The 26,458-nt window shown below is 38.4% G+C and overlaps 1 protein-coding gene across 10 annotated transcripts in view; it reads right to left on the reverse strand.

Moving 5' to 3' along the window:
- Positions 1-1,105: 1,105 nt before the first annotated feature.
- The window catches only part of dlg3 (discs, large homolog 3 (Drosophila)), a 171,051-nt gene continuing 145,698 nt past the window's right edge, over positions 1,106-26,458 (reverse strand). For 8 of the 10 annotated variants that reach the window (XM_049484440.1, XM_049484442.1, XM_049484439.1 and 5 more), the window contains 11 exons: positions 22,602-22,716; positions 14,527-14,703; positions 12,137-12,212; positions 10,521-10,620; positions 6,757-6,798; positions 4,500-4,550; positions 4,284-4,385; positions 3,993-4,165; positions 3,761-3,870; positions 2,917-3,008; positions 1,106-2,582 (listed from right to left, as the gene is read on the reverse strand). In XM_049484440.1, coding sequence (XP_049340397.1) covers positions 2,476-2,582; positions 2,917-3,008; positions 3,761-3,870; positions 3,993-4,165; positions 4,284-4,385; positions 4,500-4,550; positions 6,757-6,798; positions 10,521-10,620; positions 12,137-12,212; positions 14,527-14,703; positions 22,602-22,716 — 1,145 coding nt within the window. In that variant the 3' untranslated portion in view covers positions 1,106-2,475. Of the gene's footprint in view, positions 2,583-2,916; positions 3,009-3,760; positions 3,871-3,992; positions 4,166-4,283; positions 4,386-4,499; positions 4,551-6,756; positions 6,799-8,992; positions 9,039-10,520; positions 10,621-12,136; positions 12,213-14,526; positions 14,704-22,601; positions 22,717-26,458 lie in introns of all 10 variants that reach the window. The other 2 variants (XM_049484441.1, XM_007254410.4) reach the window with 1 other exon arrangement.

A 26,458-nucleotide genomic window follows, 5' to 3' on the forward strand; every position in this document is an offset into this window, starting at 1 on the left:
TATATATATGCGCGCATGTTGATATATCTTTTTTTATTTTTGTACAATTGTTTTAATCTATACACTCAGACAAGTTCCACAAGATATCACAAGTAGACAGGCCCTAATTTTTGGGAGTCATTTCCCAACTGACTAGAAAATGTGTTCTGATAGGCAGCTGAAGATTTTTGTCTATAGAGAAATACCCACATTACGGCACATTTGTATGGAAATTAATCTCAGAATAATTCAAAGTTTACTTACCTGACATTTGTGAGCTATAAAACATTTGTCCCATTTGTTTCCCACATGCATGAAGCACAAGTGAGGGGGATATTTACATTTTACAGCTATGACACCCTTTGAAACAGTCTGTAAGCAGTTTATAAATGGCTCTGTTCCCTTCGATTATTCCCTGAACTCTGGTTTTGACACAGGTATGACAGCTGGTTTAGTGGAGATGTCTGGCAGGTGGGCACACCTGCTCAGAAAATGCCTGCAGAAACAGGAGCTGGGATGTAGAGAGCATAGCAATTTCATCACATCCCGTGGGCACAGAAGAAAACGCTGGTCTGGCTCCAATACATCCAGCATTAGGAAACCTTCATCCTCTTCAGAGCGAAAAGGGAAAAAAGTCATCTTGGAAGTTTTGGGGGACCGCAGTAATCCTGTACCAGTGAGTCAGCACACGGTCCCTTCCTACGCATCGTATGGAGCCTCCACAGAGGTAAGTATAAGCACTGCATTTGGGCTTTTCCTCTTCTGCTTAATCTGTGTGTGCACAGGAGAGTCACTACAAGTGTAGTGCTCCACAAAGTATGTCAAAACAGAGAAGACATTTATTTTAGCAAATACCTAAAGTATTTGTGATAGCTTGTTTAGGTGCTTGGTGAAAAGTTTAAGTGAATATCCTATTGTCAGGTATTGTTTTCCATCGCAATATGATTACTGCCGTTCAGCTGCTCAAGGACTTTATCCAAACATGGGATTCTTGAGCTTTCCAAGCTCACGCCCTGGCACAAGGTTCAGCACAGTAGAGAAACGTCAGCCCACAAAGAAAAGAAAAGAAAATATTTAAAACCGTTTACAAGTGACAGGTTTAATCAAAACATCTTTGAGTTCTGGGGAAATTATGCCTATTCAGGCTCTATCGACTCTTTAATATTTAGAAGAACATCCAATACAATTATTGTCTTGATTCTACCCGTTTTAAGGCTGCCTCTCCAGGCAGCTTACAGGACAGTACCATGTTGCCGTTCAGTTCGAAGAAAAGAGTCTTGGAAGGCAGAGAAAGTGCAAATGGGCTGTCTGCTGCTCAACATCATCAGGGGAGCCTTGGCTGCCAAAATTGGAATTCAGAAATCAGTCACTTAAGACAAAAGTAATGAGGAAAAAAAAAAGGTATTCAAAGAGGTAAGACACTTATGTCTATTGCACTCAAGTTAGGCCTCCAATAGTAGCAGGAAACTCAAAGAACAGTGAACTGTTTAAGTCTTCCATTAAGCACTGATCTGTTGAGTAATTTGTAGGTTCCCCCCAAAATGACTGAAATTCTACATAATTTTTATTAATTGTAAGGCAGTTTGGTGTTTTGCAGAGAGCCCAGTTACACCCCTCTACCCCCATATTTTAATACAGAGCAGCTAAAAACCACAGAGAGAACTATAAAAAAAAAAAAAAAGAAACAAAACAAAGACAAGTAAAATGAAACTAACAGCCCTCCAAGTAGACAATTCTAGTGTGTAAAATGTGTACCGTAGTATTTAATATTATGTAGTAAAATCGCTCCATAGGATTTTTATTTACCATGTGATTTCAGTAATATAAATGTATAGATTCATACTCCATTTTCCATTTGTTCTGCCTTCCATGGCATCCTCTACCAACTACGCCACGCACGCTGGCAGCGGCAGTCGATTAGGTAGCAAACTGCCTTGTGATTACTGAAGATCACCAGTTTTCCAAGTGTTTCCACTAAATTTCTATAAACATGATCAATGACTCTATGAACAGTACCTTCAACAGGTTTGATCTGTGTTTAGTCCTTGTAGAAAACCTTGGTCTTCGCTCAGTATCTTGTATCCGTTTCTTTATAATGTAACAAGGAACATATACAGGGTTCCAGCTTTCCAGCCTCCATGTCCAACGAATTCTCAAAATCCCAGACCCCACTCTTTCGTCTTGAGGCGTTCTCCTCCCAAGTCCACCCAAACACACAAAGGATTCATTCGTTTTCCCTTTTTGTTTAACATGACAAAAAATTCATTTGGAACGGCATTTCCAGTCTTGAATGGATTTGCTGAGAAACTCATGCAAGGGTGTGCACAGTCACAGTAATGGTGATAAGACTTCTTTTCATTTGAGAGTAACATAATGATGACACTAAAACTTGATATGAAACATATCAGTAAAAAGGGAAGGAGAGGACTTGGGATGGAGCAGGGCTGGGGTTGGGATAGGACTCCGCACACGTGCAGAGGAGTGGTGGCTGCAAGCTCAGAGTTTTTCTGAGGATGGGATCCAGATGTACGGGCCTGACTGCTCCTCAATGATCAGTTTGATTTTATTGTAGATCTCTTCTAGTGAGTCACCCTGGACTATGGCTGCAAAGAAAAATACAAGCAGGTTAAGTAGTTTTGTTAACAATCAGTATGTTTTGTAGCTTCTCTGTGTGTGTGTGTGGGTCAACTGTCTAGAAAACTGATTAAGAAATGTACCCATCATATTATAAATGACATAAGGTGTAGATTTAGGCAAATACTCAAATGAGCCATAACCACAGTCAGATGAAGTGAAGGACACTGATGAACAATTGCGTTAAATATTAATAAGTTATTTATATATATTCTGTGTGTGTGGATCAATGGTCTCCAACTGGATCAAGAAATTTTCCTTTGATCAGTGTAAGTAATGCTGTCAAAAAAAAAAAATAATTACCTGTGAAAAATTCTCCAAATTCCTGTTCAAGCTTCATTGCCTTATCAAACACTTTATTGGCTTGCTCATATGTCTGCCTCTTATTCATTTCCCTGTAAATTAAGACAGAAACAAATCAAGCTGTGAACACATTATACACGTATTCATATACTAAACTAGTTTACCAACAAAAGGACAATAGTGGCATCCAAAATGTTTACAGAACCTGTGCGAGTGTGAATGAGGAAGTGTTTGAGCTTGTATGTGCGCATGCGAGAGTGCGAGTTTATGTGAGAGCGTGAGTGTGTCAGAAAGAGAGCATGTGTGTAGGTAAGAGACTGTGTGTATGTGAGTGAGTGAGTGTATCTGTGAGTGAGAGTCTGTGTGAGATTGTGTGTGTATAAGTAAGAAAGTGTGTGTGCATGTGAGTGTTAATAAGAGTGAGTGTTTGTGTGAGAGTCAGTGTGAATAAGTAAGAGTCTGTGTGAGTATCTTTGTGTCATTGTGTGAGTGTCTTAAGTGAGGTTTTAATTAATTTTAAGTCTACTATAATCAATTTAGACATTGAATTTTTAGTTTTCAAATGCAAAAAATTTAAAAGTTCTACTGCTATTAAAATGTTTAGGAAGAGACAACTATACTACACTAAAATCTGTAACAAGCTTATAGAAATATATATATTAAAATGAAAACACATTTGGTGTTTAATGCCACGTATCTCAAATGAAAATACAATATATATTACCTGATGCAACTAAAATTATTTTAATCTGGTACCCTGAGGTAAAAAAGATTTAAAGCAAGACAATTGCTGACAATGAGGCTATTAAACAATTCCCTAAGCTGGGGTTTGTAGTGTACTTACATTAGGGCTTCAATGGATTTTGGCTTGATGAAAATGGATATCGGGTAAAGTTGTGCTTGTTGGAGCCGCTTTATGGCGTTCCCAGACACATCCAAGATGCAGTGTTTACCCTGCAGCACAAAAGAAGAGGGCATACTTTTCTACACATTTACCAAATAAACAGTTTGTTTGCTTACCTAAAGCCATTGAGTAACATGCATTAAAAAAAGTGTGTGGAGACACTCGTACGCACCCGCTCAGCCACCGCTCGGACAGAAAGAATGCTGGTCCCGTATAGATTCTCGTTGAACTGGCCTGCTTCAATAAACTTGTTGTCCTGAATATCTTTTTCCATCTGTTCTCTCGAGGCCACAAAGTGGTAATCCTGCCCATCCATTTCATTTTCTCTTCGTGGACGAGTTGTATCTGGAAAATGGGGTTTGTGGGTTACTAGTTAGTTTCAGACCAAGTCTAAAAACCCAAAAAATGGCACTTATGCTTCTAATTAAACATATTTACCACTGGACACATCAGGTATACTTACGTGGAACACAAGATCCAAACTTGTGAGGAAACTCTGAAATCAAGTCATCGTTTACCCTGTCCTTCATTGGGCCCAAGATGATAACAGGCCTTGTGTAGTGGACTGAGAGAAGGAAAGGAATAGAGAAAATTGATCAAAACTTCTGAAATATGTAGATGTTTTTCTAAAGTGAAGGTTGGGACCCAGCAGTGGTTATGCTTTCAATTGAACACTTACTTTCCTGTCGGATCACTGGCTCATATGATAAGATTGTATCTTCTTGTCCTTCTGTAACACAAAAAAACAATAGTAAAAAGCTTATCAAACTTATTAAATGATTCTTTGTGTACAAAAATATTAACACTTTACAATAAGGGTACATTAAGCAACAGTACTAACAACAGAATGTCTCTAATTATTAATTGCCACTAGTTAAAACATTATTACCGTATTTTTCGGACTATAAGGCGCACTTAAAAACTTTTAATTTTCACAAAAATTGACAGTGCGTCTTATAATACGGTGCGCCTTTTGTATGGATTTTACTCGTCAGGTTGTAAGGAGCAGTAAACACACACTCCGTGCAGCGTTATAGAGAGTTTCAGTGCTATACAGAGTCCAGAGCCGTGCAGCTCCGAGGCTGGAGCAGCAAATAGCATTAGCTAGCTTATTCACTGTTCAGAGATCAGTATTATCTAAATTTTACCCGTCAGGTGTAAGGAGCAGTAAACACGCACTCCGTGCAGAGCAGCAATAGCATTAGCTAGATGCTAACCGCTTAGCTAGCTAGCTTTTTCACTGTTCAGAGATCAGTATTTTCTAAATTTAGCACTTTTAATACTGCTGGAGCAGTATTATTAGAGTTAGATGCTAATCGCTAAGCGTTCACCGTTCAGAGGTGAGTTATCGGCCTGTAAGTCTGTGCTGCTTTGCCTGGCTAGCATTAGCTAGATGCTAAGCGCTAACTCTCTCAGAGGTGAGTTTTATCAGCCTGTAATCTGCTTGTTTACCGTGTTAAAACAAGCTACGGGGGACGAATCGCTAGCTAATATCTCACTGTCTTACCAGAACACGCAGGATTACTCAGTGTAACGCTGTCGTTTAAGTTTGGGTTAACTTTACTAGTTTAGGTGACTAGCTAGCGTGCTAGCGGATAGCTATGCTAACGCTGGTGCAGCAAGCCTTAGTGGACATCTGGAAATCTAAGCTTACTGTAAATAAACTGAAGCACGTTACTCACCCAAATAAACAGTTTTCAGGAGAGGAATCTGTGTAGATTAATATCCAGCACTCGTTTGACTTTGAAAGAGCTAACGTTAGATTTGTATACTGAGACGCTCCACCGGCAAGCGACCACCCCCGGTGGGGGAAGGGAAACATGGCGCCACCCCTGTTCACTTTGATATAGGCACCCTTTCTAGTGTCACTTAACGCGCCTTATAATGCGATGCGCCCTATGTATGGAAAAATAGCAGAAAATAGGCGTTCTTTGATAGTGCGTCTTATAATACGGTGCGCCTTATAGTCCGAAAAATACGGTAATAATGTTTTTTTAACTAGTGCCTATATGTTATTATTATTTACAACATTCGTACACACATTTTTCATGATAACATGTTTAATAACACGTTAAATAAGTAGCCTCAACTAATTGCTAATTGACAAACATTTACTAAGTACTGTTATTTGTGACCCATATTGTAAAGTGTTCCCAACATATTTTTCTATTCAGTAAAATGTCCATATATTCCAATTTCATTAGAGAAGCTAATGCTAGTAAATATTGCTAAAACAAACACAACAAGCACACTGCACAACTAAAATCTCATGCACACTTTCCTTCATGTATTTCAACCCGAGTAATCTCAAATGTCCTTGCTTACGTGGCTTCTGACATTATATATTGTACTGTTAATGTACTGAAATTAAGTGAAACATTAGTGTCACTACTAATCTAAAATTGTAGACCTTTGTTTATTTTAAAAAGGAAATATCATAAGAAAGTAGATTTTCGCCTATCTGAGTTGGAACAACAACAACAACAAAAAACAGTTTACACCTGGTCACTTAATGTGACTAGGATCTGGATTGTATCCTGAGAAGACTGTGGTTACGTTTATTAAAACTTGGGAGTCAGACAGAGTGAAATGTGTTTGGAGTGTGCTGGGAGGAGTTTCGGCTGTCAGACAACTGCTATAACGTGGCTCAAATGCCTCTCAGACCTCCTGAAATAATCAAAGTGATCGGATTTGTCACCGTTTTAAATGTAACTCGGTTGTGTTTACACTTGTAGTTTTAAGTTGTTTGGCCTTATCTAGATATAATCCTGATTCTTAAAGACATAAAGTGACTGGGTGTAAACAGGCCCACATTAAAAGGAATAGACAATCCATGTAATAAAAGCCTTTGCTGTTATTTTAGCTAAACTAAAATGAGAATTATATGTAATCAATATGAACCAATCAATTCAAGAAAAAACAGTAAAATCACGTACTGGAGCTGCTCTCACTGTCACTGGTGTTGGACGTCAAGCACTCTGCAGGAAGAAATTAAATGTTTTAAATAATCAAGTTAACATTTGTAAATGTAATTTAAAATAGTTTAAAATAAGAAATAAAAAGAATAGAGAAAAGGTAGTCACACACACAGACATGCACGCGCACACACCCCTTCCTTTATAGAAAAGCGTAATAGGAATAGGAAATAATAGGAAATTAACTATTTCCTCCTACTAAGTCCCAAGTGACCTCCAGTCCCTGGTCAGGGCTTCCGATGGCCTTGTCTGTGATGGCTGTACCAGATACTGATACTGTCACTCATGCCAAAGTAAACACTCAGTGCCATTTGATTCCTGTACACAAATGGAAACCACACACTGCATCCCTTAGATACTACCGGTGATACTGGTGGTGTGAATCACTGGTTTAACCGAAATTCAATCCCAATGACGGAGCAGATACATGGGATTTGATTTAAGGGAAATTTTCCTGCTTGGTTTAGTAAACAAAGATTCTGATTATCTGGTTTCTGGTTTATCTGATCAATGTTTCACTTCACAGGATGACGACAGTATTTAAGCCATCTATCCTTTATCTTTCACGGACAATAATTAACACATGGTGGCCACAACACAGAGAATAGTCTTTGGTAACTCAGACAAGACCTATTCATGGACAACACAGATCTAGTGTGGTTTCATCTGCTGTTTTAGACATGTAGGCCCTAATTAACTTTGTACTAGAGGTGGGACAAAATATCGATATTACAATACATCGTATCGTTGTCATTTGTATTTATTATAAATATGTGGCATCAAATATGGATATTTTTATTGAAACACAGGCGCTGTAAACTCCCTAAGACTTGCCCCCCAATTTAACTTAAAGTTGCTGCTTTATTAGTCCACAGGGGGCACTGTAATCAAACAAATTAGGTAAACCTGCAGTGTACAATATTGGTTGTTAAATTCTGTGAAACTGACACCAGTAAATCCATAATTACTTGTATTTACATATTTAGCAGTATTTTATCATTTTCAGTATTGTAGAGAATCATCTTGTGAGGTATTGAGTATCGCAGGATTGCAGTATTGTGATATTCCACACCTACTTTGTACTTGATTTTCTTTTACGTTAAGCAAAACAATACAAATAGCTGATTTTATTTTTGGTCACACTGCCAAGCCTTGGTTGCAATTTCAGTTTCCAATCTCACTAAGTAACTAATAAAATAAAAAATACCAGTGAGCTAATGGCAAGGTTATATGAATTACATGGGTGTTGAGCAGGGTCTGATAGTGGGTCCTGGTAATACGAATTAGAAAGCATTACCACCCACCGTGGACAGCACAGTGGGTGGTAACGATCGTGCACGGCAGTATCTGTGGTGGCCAGCAGTGTATAAATACGGTTAAATTTAAATGAAGCAGAGAGCTAGACACAGATAGAAATTCTACAATCATGGAGTCCAGTGATCATTTACTATTCCAATGCAATTATGGCTGCACAATATTGAAAACAAAAAACTGATATTTTGCTGCTTACCATTATATATTGCAATAAAAAAAGAAATTTCACTCGAAGCTTATGATCAAACATGCAATGATGTAAATAATGAACTCTGTCCATCTAAGGGTCAAATTGTAAGATATAAACCACCTCAAGGGAAATAAAACTGCACATTTTTTTTTATCAACCTGATAAGTTTGATTAAACTAGCTTTATGTGACACTGCACACCCTGTAACATGACTGTTGTGCATGCACACATTGCAGTGGCGATGCTGAAACAATATATTGTGCAGCCCTATGATGCATGAAACTTAACTTCTGATCATTTGCCTGTTAGCAGTGTTGTGAATTTTAACAACACAAGCTTAATTCACTATATAAACGCACTGATGATGCATCCTCTAAGTCAGGCCATGTCTACTGCAGTTTAATGCTAATTAATTTCCTTGTTCTGACACACCTGAACCAGGTGTACCTGAGCAGGAAAAAGCACCGATATACAAAATAGTGCATAATACAGCCCTCCAGGACCGGAATTTTCCACCCCTGCTCTAGGTCTCTTATACTGATACAATCCTGTTCCTATCACCCACACACAGACTTCTCTCATACAGAAGGACGGAGGGAAGGGGACAGTTGTGTGCGGCACAGTTTCTGCCAATCGGTTAACCATTTCTGAGCTCAAAGGGCAGCTGCTGGACAAGTATAACCACACACTTACTCAAACTCTTTGATCCATAAAAGTCATCGCTTAACCCTGGGAAGTCCTGAGTGTCCCGACAGGCGAGAGCAGAAACAAATAAGAGAAGAAGAGAGCAGACAGGAAGAAGAAAGATGTTAGTGAGAGGCTGAGAGGAGAGGTGTAGGGCTCGCTGGGCGTGGAGGGAGACTAACACAAACCCACTGTGCTTGAAAAACAAACGTAGGTCTGTTATTATTTCTGTGCTTTAGAGGAGTCTTCGCACCTGAAATTTCAGATCAGAGTCCTCACCAAGGTTTGTGTGTTTGTTAAATTGTGGTCCAGTTAGTTTTGGTTTCATACTGAAGTTTTGTTTAGTAAGCGGACTAAAGAACTTTGCCCACACAGCTGATGACGACAGGCTTTAGTAGAGTGTTTTTAGATCGCAGACGAACCGGACCATTTTCAGTAGATCCAGAGCGAGAACAGTTTTTTTTGGTCGGACCAAAGCTGTGGTTTGCCGCCCCCTTTTCACACAGACTACTTTGGTTCAGGCCAAAGCTAAAAAACTGTCTGAACCAAACAAGGCAGGTGTGAAAGCACACTAACACAGTGCTAGGTGCTAGGCCTGTCACAATAATTATATTAGCAATTTATCGTCCGATATATGGATGTCACTTTAATCATTCAGTCAATTCATATGTATGAAGAGCCCATTATTAAGAACTCAGGAAGGTGTTTTTAAAGCAATTAAAATCAGGCTAAAATATTCATTCTAAAACAAAGTAATCTGGTAGATCTTGTAGAGATGTAATTGCTCTTTACATGTTGACATATTTCATGAATGAACTGAATTTAAAAAACATTACTCAAAAAGCACACAAATTTACCAAACAATTTCATTAACTCTGAATTAAAAGTACTTTACCATATGCTCCACATAATTCTCACTAGAGAGGTTGAGGTTTGATACCAAAAGTCTCCTAAATTTACAGACTGTCACTTTAATTGGGATATTTAAACATTTTCACTGTCATTAAAAAGGGAGACAGTGCATTATCCTCCTTATCTTTTATATTGTATTTTATCTTATCATTAGTATCGCCAGTAGCATAAAAGGATCTTAAAATGACAATAATATAGTTTATCTCAATGAAGTCTGGTTAGCAAAAAAATAATCTTACAAATAAAATGAATTATTGTGACAGGCCTTTACAGTTGCAGAAGAATAAACATTTTATTGGTTATTGCTTTACGCACTTGAGTGGAATAATAAAGGGCACATATTTTATACGCAAACTAATGGGATTAATTTAAGCACAGCTTTCGAGTGTTAGTGCGCCTCTACGCCAGTGAGCATCAGACACCTGAGGTCCTCCTCCGAGCTCACAGAGGGCAGACAGCACTCTGACTGCCTCTGCTGTCTCTACAGGAGGACCTAAAAGGGAGGACAAGAGGTATCACAAGCCAACCGCACGGCGTCCCTGGAGTGAGTGACAGTGAGAGGAGGATGAAGCGTGAAGGACAGCATTAGAGCCCTTACCCCCAACTCCCACACTTAAATACTCACGTTCAGACTCCACCAACTCCTGCACAATATTCTCCTTGCTCTTGTAAAAGGGGAACTTGCGTGAGAGGTTGAAGCTTTTTTTGCGCTTTACTTTGACTGGCTGCTCGCAGACCACCAGATGAAGGGAGTGGAAATGAAGGATGAAACAAACAAAACAGAACAGAATGGATTTCAATGTGGTGGAAATCACACACACAAACACACGTACACAAAATACACCAGCATGCAAAAAAATAAATTAATAAAAATGGAGCAGGGACCATGAATTCAAACAGGTAAAGCAAATTACAGTACAAGTCCAATGCAAAAAAAAAAAAGTGCAACATCATGGCTACTTAAGAGCATTTTCACACCTTAAAGTCTGAACCAAGCTTAATGCTTTTGTTACCATTTTGTTGCCATCGTATTCATTTGGTCTGGTTCATTTTGCAGTTTTGTGAGCGCATTACATCAATAGAGTCTCCTATTTCTACTTAAAAAAGGTAACAAAGTGTTTGTACTTCAATACAGCCCTTCATTTACACATGGCCAAACAGCAAGTATATCTCTAACAGTTCCCTCACTGATTTCTTACATTTGTGTGTATAAATAGTGGTAATCTACAGTTACACTTAAGACTGGGTATCAAAATTTAATACCAACAAGGCACTGACCAAAATGTCTCAGTTCTACTGTGTACCGAAAGTTCTTAAAAACAAAATAAAATAACATAAAAAAATAAATAAAAAAAACTGGGAAAAATACTAAAATGCATAAAGCAATATCTATAGAACACATTTGTACAAACAATGATTTTTGTTCTTAATAAAGTGCCACAAACATGCTCACTGTTCCAACAAGATCCAGAAAGATGTGGTCTCTCATGGTGACAGTATGAAAATGAGATTACTCATGTCGACTGTTAAATAAATATTATGTAATATTAATTTCTTTTGTATTTTTTGGTTTTTGGTCGAAAAAAGTGTTGTTCGGTTATCGGTACTAAATTGTATGTATAGAATCAGTATAGAAAACTTTAAAATGATACCCAGCCCTAGTTACAGTACATAAAGGAATCACCAAAGGTGTCAGATTATGGCATAACACTAGTTCTTAACTCTTCTTCAGTTGTTTAATGAGAAACACGGTTTCAACACTACATACTACTGATCGAGATCTCTTTGGTCGGAACTGTGGTTTGCAGCTCCTTTTACATCATCCCTGAAACTCTGAAGGTCCAGACCAAACGCGGTAGGTGTGAAAGCCTCTTTAATCTGAGAATGATTACTCTCAGAGCGAGCATACACAGCAAAAAAAGACAACACCAGCCATGATGAGTGATAAACAACAAAAACAACAAGTTTAGACCTCTCACCGTCACTGAGGTACGATAGCACGACTGTATCTCTACATCAATGAATGAGCAGCTTTGTGTGTTACGGACCTCAGGTCTCCGTAACCCCAGTGAGAAATGAGAGGTCTCTGTAATAGGAACCTCCTATTCTCTGACAAGAATGAGAAGGCTCCTATTCCCACACTCAGGGGGAAGTGGGTCAGCAACCACGTGGCCCACACTGGCTGGCAGGAGGGATGAGGCTGGGGAGGCGGGGGGGGAGATGCTTTTCAACCACACTCACCCTGTTGGACTCGATCATGCCTGTCCTAGCGTGGAACTTGACCGTTTTTAACCGGGCTCGCTCCTTCTTTTCCACCCTGTAGAGCACAAAAATTCCACGGTGTTCATTTCAAAGCCTCTTCAAATAATCATGGAGCTCCTCAGCTACTCGGTTATAGCAGTCACACAAACACAGCCTTTATACCTACACTGTTAATACATAAATATTTTAAACAATAAGAAAGAAATTGCATGAGGTTTAATTATTTCAACAGTATATTGACTAGGATTGGGTGATGTGTTCCTAAAATAATAATATAATATTTTTAGAGTATTTTTTGCAAAAATTATATTCTTGGCAAAAAGACTAATACTAAATACGTTTTATAAAAGGAATCATGTAGTAAACTCCTGTGCATCCTGTGCAACAGAGGTAAATCGTGGTCTTCTTTTTCTGATGAGAGCCGTTTTCATCCTAACATTTTTAGTGTTCTTTGCGACTGCACTTGAGGAAACTTTTAAAGTTCTTAATTTTTTTTTAAACTACTTTTCTTCAATTAGTTAAAGTTTATGTCATAATGTGTATTGGAACACTACTTAAATAGGGCTATTCATTGTATACTAACTCTACCTCTTTACAACTTTACATCTGATGCTCTAAAACACATTAAGAGACAAGAAATTCAAGTAATTAACTCTTTTCAACACAACTTCTCTATAAGCATCGACTCTCTCTCTCTCTCACCGACAAAGGTTGCTAGGAACCTGGGTGTCATGGTTGATGACCAGCTCTCCTTCACGCACCATGTGGCCTCGGTTGCTCGATCCTGCCGCTTCGCGCTTTATAACATCAGGAAAATTAGACCGTTTCTGACGCAACAGGCCACCCAACTCCTGGTGCAAGCTGTGGTAATCTCACGCCTCGACTACTGCAATGCTGTACTAACTGGCCTCCCGGCCTGCGTAGTAAAACCACTCCAAATGATCCAGAATGCAGCAGCACGTCTGGTCTTCAGCCAACCAAAACGGGCACATGTCACCCCGCTGCTCATTGAGCTCCATTGGCTACCAGTTGATGCTCGCATCAAATTCAAAACTCTTACAATCGCCTACAAGGTGATGACAGAACAGGCTCCTTCCTACCTGCACTCACTCCTGAAGGCTTACGCTACCTCCCGGCCGCTGCGCTCCTCCAATGAACGTCGCCTCGCTTTGCCAAACACTCACACAAAGCAATCCAGACTGTTCTCATACAGAGTTCCCCAATGGTGGAACAAACTACCTTCCACTACCAGATCAGGAGAATCTCTTGCTATCTTTAAGAGACTCCTGAAGACAGAGCTCTTCAAAGAGCACTTACTCTCCTAACACCTCTAACACATTAACTACTTCTAACCCCATTTCCTTCTTCCCCTCCTTCACTTCTCTATCCCTTTATTTCCCTTCGACCTCCTTTAAGCCCTATCTAAAAATGGGTTATCTAAATTCCTATTACTTTTGTACTTCATTATTGTAAGTCGCTTTGGACAAAAGCGTCTGCCAAATGAAATGAAATGTAATGTAATGTAATGATGAGTTTAGCACAGCTGTTAACTGAAAGCCTGACTCTACCTCATAAAACTGAGAGACTGAGAGAATCCAGCCAAGATGTGCAAATATGTCATCTAAGCAAGAGGAGCTACTTTGAAGAATCTAAAATATAGAACATATTCTGGTTTGTTGAACACTTTTTTGTTGACTAAATAATTCCATGTTTTTCTTCATAGTTTGGATGACTTTTAGTATTAATTTAAGGGGTGCCCAAACTTCTGACTGGTACTGTATACTAATGCAACAAGATAATGTAAATGTTAGACATTTAGTGGAAACAAAAAACTTGAATCTTTTATTTAGTTTGTGATCAATTACTTAGAATAAATTAATAATAATAAAAATAAAGAATGCAATGTAACAAAAAAATAGTTCATGCTGATAAAGTGTTAACATTAAAAAATACAAGACAGAATATTGCTGTTATTACGATGTGGATTTTTTTGTTAAAAAAAAAAATTCTAGTAATATAATTGTGAAACATGATACGACACACTGTTAGTATTATTTTAAAACTTAAAAGAACATCTGCTGCCATGGTTCCTGATGTTTTGTACAGCCTTCTGGAAAGCCTTCCGGGTTTTGTGTTTACTGTTTGTACTGCTTGTGTGTTGTGTACACAGTTTTACAAATTCCACAGGGTCAGTGAATGTCCGAGATGACTAATAAACAAGAACAGATTAAATAAGCTTGTATAAAATTAACTCCATACTTAGAAAGCAACAGGCCAAGCTTTCCTAATCTAATACAGATTTAATGGACCTCCAATCTCTGTATAAGTTCTGTATGAACCTGGTCTTTAAGTGGTTGATGTTTCAGTACCTTTTCTTGCTGGGAATGACCCCGATCTGCTCACTCTCTCCGTGGGGTGTGACCAGCCGTGCCTGCCACCACTCGTCATCAGAGGCGTTGATGACATGCAGGATGTCCCCATAAGAGAAGCTCAGGCCTTGGCTGGGCAGGCAGCTGTCCCTGGTCCGGTCATAGTCAAACAGAGCTCTGTACAAATAAAGGAAATCGATACGTTTAACAATAAAGAACAATACTAAAAATTGCACAGAAACAAGGAAGGAGATTACTAGTGAGTATTTGGGGTGGAAAAACAACACACTGGACTCCAGTTTCTTTGTGAGAAATAGACAATTGTTTCCAGGTGAGAGATTATAGTCAGACCACAGTAAGACAGACAGTCATTGTAACCCAGTGCCTGAGCTCCATGTTCACCCTGTCAGACAAGTAAGAAACAGCAGGACCGGCTCTACAGGTTTTACAATGACCCTACAGGCGACAAACTTACGGACACTACTGTCACTGAGAACACAGTTCTGTCAATTGGCAACTCAACTTTTTTTCTTTTTTTTTTTACATACACAATTTCTACACAGTAGAGTAGAAATTGAAGTAGATACAGCATTTTAGTACTTAAGTACAGTAGTGAAGTAAAAAATAATACTCCAGTAAATACAGATACAGTATTTTAGTACTTAAGTACAGTAGTGAAGTAAAAAATAATACTCCAGTAGATACAGATACAGTATTTTAGTACTTAAGTACAGTAGTGAAGTAATAATAATACTCCAGTAGATACAGATACAGTATTTTAGTACTTGAGTACAGTAGTGAAGTAAAAAATAATACTCCAGTAGATACAGATACAGTATTTTAGTACTTAAGTACAGTAGTGAAGTAATAATAATACTCCAGTAGATACAGATACAGTATTTTAGTACTTGAGTACAGTAGTGAAGTAAAAATAATACTCCAGTAGATACAGATACAGTATTTTAGTACTTAAGTACAGTAGTGAAGTAAAAATAATACTCCAGTAGATACAGGTACAGCACCACTTTCCTCAGGCCTTGTTGGGTCTGCTACCAATAGGCTACACACATCATTCTTGTTGTCTACTTTGTCCATGTTTAGGCCTGTGGAACATTGTTTGCATTGTTGGCGTTTTAGTCATTTGGAGTTCCATTTTTAATAACATTTTTTTTTCTTAAATAATAGGCCTATGCTTCTTCTGTGCTGCGCTGTTCATTAACACTCTGAACAGATTTCGCTCATTCATACAGCTCAGTATTGTAGATATAAAGCTCAGTTGTAACGTTTTAATGCTCTACTTACTAAAAAAAAATGTTGGGTTTAAATCGGGCTCGGGATTATGATAACTATTTATAGGATGGCCTGGGTGGGGCGCAGACAGAACATATGCCCAGACAGGATGTTTTGGGCCAGATCTAAGCTCTAATGTTTTGTTTTAGTTACTGTAAATTGAGAACCACAGAAGGTTCAGGTGCGGATGTTAAGGCAGACCAGTCTGCTATATAAATTAAAATCCCTAAAATACACCTTTGTCAAATGACTGCATCTCTTTTGGGTGCTCATGTTGCTCGTTATCAGTAGACTTTCATATGGTGTCCAGTTGTGTGCTAAATACAGCGCTGGCAGCGTCCTCAGTTCTAAGTTTTCATTTACAAGGTTGTTAACTCTACTGGTACTTGCTGTCTAATAAAGTAAACACATTCAGTAAATCATCAGAGTTTTTATGAGCAAAAAAGCAGTTAAATCGAAACAGAACGTAAACATGCATCCTTACTATCTTTTAAATGGTTACCCGTATAAGCAGGCCAAATCCTAAAACTAAAGAATGTGGAAAAACTTGCTATTGAGTGACAACCAACAACCTATCTCTTAACGTGGATAAAACCAAGGAGATGGTTGTTGACTTCAGGAGAGCTCCAGGTGTCCACCACCCGCTGAACATCAACGGCTCTGCTGTGGAAATTGTGGATAACACCAAGTTCCTCGGTGTTCACATTGCAGAGAACCTCACCTGGTCCCTCAACACCAGCTCCATAACCAAGAAAGCCCAGCAGCGCCTCTACTTCCTGCGGAGACTGAGGAAAGCACATCTCCCACCCCCCATCCTCACCATGATCTACAGACCTGCATTACCGTCTGGTTTGGGAATTGCAACACCTCAGACCGCAAGACCCTACAGCGGATAGTGCGGACAGCTGAGAAAATCATCGGAGTCTCTCTTCCCTCCATCACTGAGATCTACACCACACGCTGCATCCGCAAAGCCACCAGCATTGTGGACGACCCCACCCATCCCTCACACGGACTCTTCGGTCTGATGCCGTCCGGCAGAAGATACAGGAGCATCCGAGCCTCCACTACTAGACTCTGCAACAACTTCATCCACCAGGCAGTCAGACTTCTCAACGCACAGAGACAGAACTGAACCCCCACCCCACCCACCACTCACCCAACACACTCGCACAAAACTAAACTGTACACCCCCCCCCCCTTTACACAAAACTAAACTGTACACCCGCCCCCCCTTTACACTCACAAAGAACTGAACTTCACCCACACACACACCCAGTCAGCACACAGAGGCTGACATGACTTTATTTGCTGCACTCTTAAAAACTATAAACTCTACCTCAGTAACTGCTGTGATTATATATGTTCTATATGTTACAGTATGTCACACATCTCTGCACCTTATCCCCACTATACACTTTATTATACCGTATCGGTACAGCACTGTCCTGTCTTTAAATTGTCTCGTCTTTTGTATTTATTGTATTTATTGTTATTTAGTGTTATAATTTTATAATTTTATGTTGCACTGTCGTCACTCCTGCACTTTATGTTGTCTATTGCTTGTGGTTCTATGTTGCACCATGGTTCCGGAGGAACGTCATTTCATCACACTGTGTACCTGTACTCAGATGTAATGACAATAAAAGCCTCTTGACTCTTGATTTACATGTCTGTCATGTTCTCTGCTTTAACCCTGTCAGTCAGAGGACAGCATTGCAAACATAGCTCTCAGATTAATCACACAAACGACTGTCATTTTAGAAACACCCTCAGAAGAGCCTTACGCCTTCATAGAGGAGTCTGAAGCATCGGAACAGTTCTTAGAAATAGTCATTTCTCAGCATTTTTCTGACACTCAATCACCAGAACCTCCCATTTCTCCTTATTCTGATGACTAAAACACAAATAGTTCAGAGAGGACCCTCCTTTAACACAACAGAACAAAGTATGTAAAGTATCTATACAGTATTTGGACAGATCACAAGACACTTCAGGTCCATTATTATCTTTAATGTCTCTGGTGGTCTGCCACAGACTGTTCAAAACTGCTGATCAGGAAAAAGGAAACGATGACTACAGACCTCAGTGAATCTGAATAAAGAATGAACCATACGTTTGGGGTGATTCAACAAAAATGACATCATAATTTACAGAAATGCATTAAAGTACATCAACGAAATTAAGGCCTTTATCCCAAACTAAACACCACCTCACTAAATTATGTAACTCCACTGTGGGTGGTAATGCCTTCAAATGATGTATTCCTGGTACACATGGGACAGGGTTCATACACTTTTTAAGCAATAAATTTCCATTATTTTTTTCATGACTTTTTTTATGCCTTCAAGGCAAATTTGCATATCAGTGCATGGACAATACAGCCAAAAACAAACTAAAACTATAATTAAAATGTATTATAGTAGGCCTAAAATATCATTAATAATAAAATGCCACAGTTCACTTTACAGCCTCTTTAAAATCAAAACAAACTGCTAGTTTAAGTGTAATTTACAGTAGATTGTGTACACACACTCTTATTCTTCATGTAAAATGTTTCATATAGGATTCTCAGTGGTGCTTCTGGTACTTGCTCTCCCAGTAAACTCCGCTAATGGACAACAATCCACTTGCTAAAGCTGGCTGCACAAATAAGTGGGCGAGCGCTGAACTCCACACTCAGTGTTTGCTGTCATTAATGTAATCAAGTTGGCTACCGCAGCATAAAAAGCTGCTAAATTGAAAAGACAGTGGGATTGAAATAAATAAACACATTACTGAATACTGGCAGCAAATGTTTAGACAAGTTTTGAGTAGGCTTCTTCTGCGTGATTCAATCTGTGCTCGGGTTTGAAGGTACAGAAACACTCGATCACAAAATCAAACCCAATTCAGCTCGAATCAGGACCTGTCTGCTCTGATCTGAATTAGATCTGGACTATAACAGAAGACAGATGGATTGTGGAGGTGAAATACTTTAATTCTGTTGTTTGGGTAGAAAAGTCTGAGATGTGGAACAACCAAGAAACACATGCTTCAGTTTTCTGTCAATAGTACTGAAAAGATAGAATGAAATCTGAAAAAATATATACAGAAAAATCATACCCTAGATACTGCAATATAGGGGTGAAACGATTACTCGAGTAATTGATCTATTGATTTTCTGTGCCGGAATGCACGGCCATGAACTTACTGTATTTTGCCATTTAGTCCTAGTTATGTCAATTAATTAGATCTGAGTAGTGTAAAACGTAAATAAATAAATAAAATAAAACATTATTCCACAGGTATTTCTGAAAACATACAAGAAGGAGAATCCACTGACTTAAATGCAGTGAAGTTTTTCCAACACTGGCAAGCTAGGAAGCTAAGATGCACAACATAAAGCCAATGTTTATGCCTTTATTATTGATAAATGCCCTATATTTAATACTTACAAGAAATCCCAAGTTTAAATAATGTAACTTAATTTATTAAATTATTAATTATTAAGTTATTACTCATGGTATTTATGTTTATTTCATATTTTATTTGTTTCTATTTGTGTTTGCAATGTGGAAATGTATGTTGTGAATTAAAAAATTAAACCAATGGGTCATTCATTCTTAAGTAAAATTTCTTATTTTGTATGAAATCTCTTATTTTATGTTTTTATCCGATTACTCGATTAATCGAATAGATTTTTCAGTAGAGTACTCGATTACTAAAATAATCGATAGCTGCAGCCCTACTGCAATACCAGCCAGAATGCTAATAACCAAATTACTATTGCAGTGTTAACATTGAGGCATCTCAACGAGTCTCCAACAGCAAAGAACCGCCTACATTAACCACATCACAGCCTGAGTAATAACCACAAGATCACATCCTCTGCACGGGTTAACTGTGCACGCTGCGATAATAAAAAGCTAATGGATAAATTAAAAGCGATACTTGTGCTAATGTGCAGTAAAACTAGGTGACTACGTGAATCTCGGATTTGCCATCACAGTTTTACAGCAGAAATTGTGAGAAATCTGTTGTTTGGGTAAAAATCTTTTTACATGCATCAGATATCTTTAAGTGGTACTGAAAAGCAAATACCAAATCTAAACTATCTACAGAGAAAAAAAACGCAGAAAACACAATGCCGACAAGATTTCTTTTTTTTTTTTTACACAAATCTTACTATTAATCTAATTTATTAGTACTGAACCTTTTTTTGTGCATCAGTTAGCTTTCTTTATTACAACTGTGTTATTTTTAGCTAATTATTGTTTTAATCTTCTATTACTTTTTGTGTGTTAATATTTTAATATTCTAAAAAAAAATCTTTGTTGGATCTTAATTTTGTTTAATGCTTTTACCATTTCATTTTTATTGTTTTGTTTTTGAAGTTCCTTATTTTTGGCTGCACTGAAAATGAGGGTTAAACTCAAGGTATTCCCGATTGAAAGTAAAGGTTAATTGATTGATTGATAAACTGTTTCTGGTTGTTTAAAATTTAAGTGAAAGCTTTGGACAGTGATCATAAAGTAGCTACCTATTGTAATCCAACATACCAACAGGCTATTTAGAGCTATTTAGGGCATAGCTAACTAGCTTTGGAACACAAAATAAAAAGATTGGAGTGTGGTTGGACAGCATATAATTTATATCCACTGCTCGCTAAAGAAGAGGAGCTGTGTCTTTGGTTGAAGACACTGAATTATAACACTGCTCTTATCATTTTGGGGAGGGAAACTCCATTTTAAAGTTCCATCAAAACAAACGTATCTGGTGCTTGAGAGGTTATTAGATAAATATTAGTCTAAGAACTAACCTAAGAGCCTCACAAGAACACAGTGAGTCTACTAAATGTTTCTTTATAACTACTGAACTCTTAAATATCGCACATTCAACCACTGACGCAGGGCCTCTACCTTAAACACAGTAGGATATAAGTTATATGGCACCCTAACAAACACTCTGAAACTCTGCTACATTTATCATCACTGTGGTTGGACTCTACTGTTGCATCTGCGTTTCGTAACACAAAGTAAACAGCATGGGAAAATAATCTGGACAATGCTTGCTGTAATCTGTTACCTTTGAGCGCACTACAGTCATGTGTGTAACGTGACCTTGAGAAAAGATTCACACCAAACGGAAAGACAGTAATTGCCTTGATTGCATGAGGTGTAAGGTGAAACTGCACCAGACACTCAAACACAGTATCAGGCGAGGTTAGAGTACAAAGGTTAAAGCTGTGTTTTATTTGAACTACTCGATGCCAGAATTACAACTGGAACGGACCCAAAGAACCGCCTCACCGGAGTTCAGAATCCAACAGGGCTGCATCGCACATTAACAGTAGTGAAAACAGTTTTATTATACAGTTTATCATCCCTTCTGTGTTTTTCATACTGTAAGACGCACCATCAATGAACGTCTGTTTCCTGGTCTATTTTCATACATAAGGCACTTTATGCAACACTAGTAAGGAACAAGGGTGTCGCAATGTTTTCCTTCTAATTAAGCAGGTCTTGCCGCTGCGTGGCGGTCTAGGGGAACTGAGTAAAGTAAAGCTAAGTAAACAAACTGTAATTAAAAAAAATAACACTTTCTGTCAAACAAGTGCTGTATGTTAATCTACACAAATTTCTCGCCTGAAAACTGTTTATTTGGGTGAGTAAAGCGATTCCGTTTATATACAGTAAGCATAGATTTCCAGATTCCCACTAAGGCTGGGTGCAGCAGCATTAGCATTAGCAGCTAACTGCTTGTGCTAGTTATACTCCTGTATAAATCTGTATTTCAGCAGAGTGACTTTACAAATATTTTAGGTCAGTCGCGCAATAAATAGTGACATACAGGTTGTTGGGAATGAGGCTAAGCAGTGGTGGTTATTATGTTTCTACTAAAAAATAAATAAATAATACAATCTATGCCATAAAGGGTTAAAAGAGGAAATCATTGTCGGTTGCAATTAAGGATCTAAAAATGAGAGTAATATCATTCATCACAATTTTCAGGAAAATATATTGTCTCAAACACTTGTTTGGAAATGTGTTGACAGACAGTGAAGAATTAACATAGATTTGTCATAATGTTTAACAGTAACGCAACCAACTCAGGAGTGGCTTATTTCCAGATCCCAGATCTAAATTCTGAGCTAAATTCAACAGTATGTAATAAACATACAGTACCAGTCAAAAGTACGGACACACCTTTTCTCATTCAATGTGTTTTCTTTCTTTTTATGATGTTTTACATTATAAATGTAATATTGAAGACTATATTAAAGCTATACATAACACATTATTCTGTAAACCAAACATTTTGAAATAACCAGGTTTTTCTAAGTATTACATTTCTCTTTAAGGACAGATTTGCACACTCTTGATATTTTTATCTCAGTGTCTTTATGAGGGAGAGTCAACTGGAATAGTTTTCTCAGCATCTTGAAGGAAGGAGTTCCTGGAGGTGCTGAACAATAGTTGCCGTTTTTCCTTCATGCTGTGAAGCTCCAGCTCATCCCAATTAAATCACCTCAAATCACCATCTCAGTTCATCAGGTTTAGATCAGGGGATTAATGTGGAGGACTAGAACACTATTTTACTGTTAACTATGTAATTCCATATGTGTCCCTTAATCGTTTCCATGTCTTTAATATTAATCTACAGTGTAGAAAATACATTAAATAAAGAAATAAAGAAAACATTGAATGAGAACGTGTGTGCGAACTTTTGACTGGTACTGTAAGCTGGCGTTTTGTAGCCAGTATTCCTCATTACTGTATGCAGGAGGAGAAGTTTGAGGTTACCTGACGTAAAGGGAGCGCTTTTCACTGGTGCGCAGGGAGCCCGACCCAGAGCTCATGCTGCTGTTCATCATCTGCTCCCGCAAGTCGTGGATCTTGGACTCGAAACGGCTATACTCTGCAAAAACACACAGACAGAACAGCCTGTCAATATCTCAACACACACACATATACGCACACATACACACACTTTTCCAGTCTCCACAAATGAAGAACAGACAGGAAATAATGTCCACGTCAGACTCAGAACACGAAAACCCAGCAAACTACAGCAGACTGATTAATGACCTCAGGAACAGATGGATATTAATCATGTATCTACATCTAATATCTCCTGCCAGGTAATTAATTATGCATATTAATTAAGCAGAACATGCACTATTCAGTTTAATGGGATGAAGACCTCCAACAAATGTCTCTGAACGTAATCATTCCTCATTCATAGAACAGGACAGATTCGTTTCTACAGCAGAACTGAAGCATGACACATGACTGTACAGGAGCCTCCTGATTAAACATGTACCATACACCTCTGCAGCACTGAGGTCTAGCTGCAGTCGCTAGCTTAGCAACCAAATGACATATACACAGAGAGAGCGAGAGATACAGAGAGAGGGAGAGAGAGAGAGAATAAGAGCAAAACAACAGCAGAAGAACAGAAGCCCAGGAGAAAAGGGAAGAACAGTAAGAAGGTCCTGTGTGGTTTAGACTGAGTGAGGAGGATTATCGTGGGCGTACAAGGCTAAGATTACTTAACCGTAATAAAGAAATTTCTGCTTTAACAGATCCAATATTTTTGGTACCAAAGCAAAAAACACATTTTCTCCTAAAGCATTTCTAACGGAAAAAAATGCTCTAAAAAAAAAAAAAAAAACGCTCAATTTAAAACGGTAACAATAATTAATCAAATTTATAATTTGGTAATAAATCTAAAAAAAAAAAAATCTTAATATATTATATACAAAAATTACTATAGCACGCTGTGTAGGTAACTATCTACACGATTTAAATGGCTCATTTGTGTGGAAATGGTTGTGAAGAGGTGACAGAATAAAGTCTTGTGTCAATTATGTCTCAGAAACTAGTGCAACACAGTAGATATCACGATATAAGGGTTATGAGTCAATCCATTGTGATTAAGGATAACGCACAATGATATCAGAATTGTATCTATATCAGCCTTTTATTTTATTGTTTGTATATAGTTGGTTTAAAGCTAAATGCTATACAAAATATAAATGCTACATTTGTTTCTAGTCTCTCTGTAAGCTATAAATGTACATTTGTAATTTCAGGTAACAGCATCGACCCAGAACTTGTGCATCCCTGCATTGTGAGATACTGTGATTATGCATTAGATTATGTAAATAAAAAGAAAGTAAGTAAATAAAAGAAATATTTTCTAGGCAGTCAGAACAGTGGGATCTGAAGAGATAAAACATAAAGGGCAGAATATTTAAGGCATTCACATAAACGGCAAAAATGATGAGACAAAAAAGTACCCTTAAAGCATCAGAATAAACAGCAAAACAAAAAGAAAATAGAAAGTATTCAAAACAGAAGAGAGTCTTTGTAACAATGTTGTAATTGAAATAATCATTATTTCAATTAGGGGTGGCTTATATGGCCCTAAAAGAATTTCACGATATTTCATGGTATTTTCGCAAAATGACACTCCTGGCGATTTGACAAAATAATGAATTAAAATAGATATATAATGTGAAATAAGAACAGTGTGCATTTTTCTTTTGATAAAAACAGTAAAAAAGTAGTACCCTGATGTGATTATTAGGGGTGGGTGATATGGCACGATATTTCAGGGCATAATATAATTCACGATGTTCAAAAATGTGCGCGATATTGTTTACAATATAATATGGCACACCCCATATTTTCTTACATCCCTATTAGAAAACACAGAATTAAATTGCAAGTGTCTAATTCTTACTATTTAAACAGATATACAGATATTCTGCTTTCATTATATTTTATATTACCATATTAAAAGTAAAAATGTTTTCCGTCTTAAAGCCCAGCCCCAAGGCAACCATCCCCAAAAACACACACAGTCACTGAAACTGGATTTCACAGACAACAAACAGCCCAGCTCTGTATACAGTACCTGCCCTGCCCCTCCCCTCCCCTCCCCTCACACAGCAGCTAACAGCACTGCAGAACCACCCGGCACAGGTAACGTAACCAGACACCACTTAAACATAACCAGGGAGACACCCAGGTATGAAGGAAACAGCGTGACCACGTAACGCTCAGCAAACAGAGAACAGAGCACAATGAGGCAGTTATAAAGACAATCGTATCGTATCTCAGAGAGAAAAGAGGGAGGGGAGGAAACAGCTCTGGACCTCAGCGCTGGTCAGACACAACTGTTCCAGTCCACAGGGACTCATTACAGCCAGCAGCAGCTCAGCTTTGGGCTCCCCATCTGACACTTGTGCTAACAATCATATGCCAAGTGTGTCAAATGCTAACCAAGCAAAACACTGCAGCAAATGTTAAGGTAGCGGTGGGTGATATGATAAAAATATATATATAGTATCACACAATACAGGATATTTACAGATTTTTTTAAAACTAGAGATGGGATGGCTCAAATCAGACAGTATTTTCTAATAAGCTGATTCTAAAAGCTAATCAAACAACATTTCCATTTATTTGCAACTGTATCTGACTTGCATGTTTGTTCAATGTGTAAAACTAGCTTGTCTCGTGAAGGAAGCAGAGTAAACTAACCGTATACCCCTATCAAAAGTACATCACTCAGCCCAGTACAGTGAGTATTGGAACACAGCAGAGCTAACAAACACCACTAACCACACAAAACAGCAAAAAGTGCCAGTGCAGACTAGGGTTGCAGCGGTAACCGGTTTCACGGTATACCGTGGTATTAAAATGCACGGTTATCATACCGTGTGTGTTTGCTTATTACCGGTAAAACGCAAGCCAGCGGTGAAACTCACCCGCGCATGCGCAACTCTGCTCCGCTTCAGCTACTCAGCACACAGCGGTGAGAACGGCAGAAAGTGCTAGACTAGAGCTTCATTAACAATTATTATTGTTAATGAAAACGAACCAAATAACGAAAACTGAAAGTGAAACTTAACCAACTTATTTATAAGCGCTGTTTTCACTCCCGCAGTTCTACAGCGGGAGGTGTTGTGCTGATTCTGTCCGCGAAGCGGGAGTCGGATTGAGCAGGGAGTCGGATTCGGCACAACAGCGGCAGCGCGGCTGCACCTCGCGGTCCGCGGTGTTAGTTGTAAGCGCTCGCGCTAGCCGCAAAATACGACAGAAAACACTGAGAAACTGCAGAATTATGTATTGGACTAAAATGAGCACGAGGAGATAAAAGAGAATCTTTACCTGTGAGTAGCTCACATCAGAACACGCAAATCTCTCTCTCTCTCTGTCTCTCTCTCTCTGTGTCTCTCTCTCTCGCACGTGAACTTCTCCGCACTGTGTTTAGCTGTTCTTAAAAATCATTTTAATTAAATAATAGTTCTATGCTTCTATGTTAGTGTTAATTAACATAATTCTGATCATATTTCGCTCATTCAAACAGCCTGAAAACAGACTTGTAATCTTGTAATCAACAAGCTTGTAATCAATGTGGCCGTAAAGTCACAGCTAAAGGAGGAAATACATCAAACCTGTTCTCCCATCTTCGAGAACACCACCCCGCTGTGCAGCGGAGAGTATGTGTTCAGTTTATAATTTTAATCTGAACATAAATAAAAACCTCTTTGTAGTCGTGCACAACCCATGCGGTAAGCGCCCGCAAAAGCGCTGAGTTATCCGAAATTTGGGCACGCAGGTACAGGCGTGAAGTGCGTGCTACACGT

The sequence above is a fragment of the Astyanax mexicanus genome, chromosome 10 (genome assembly GCF_023375975.1).
Source record: "Astyanax mexicanus isolate ESR-SI-001 chromosome 10, AstMex3_surface, whole genome shotgun sequence".
NCBI classification, from domain to species: domain Eukaryota; kingdom Metazoa; phylum Chordata; class Actinopteri; order Characiformes; family Acestrorhamphidae; genus Astyanax; species Astyanax mexicanus.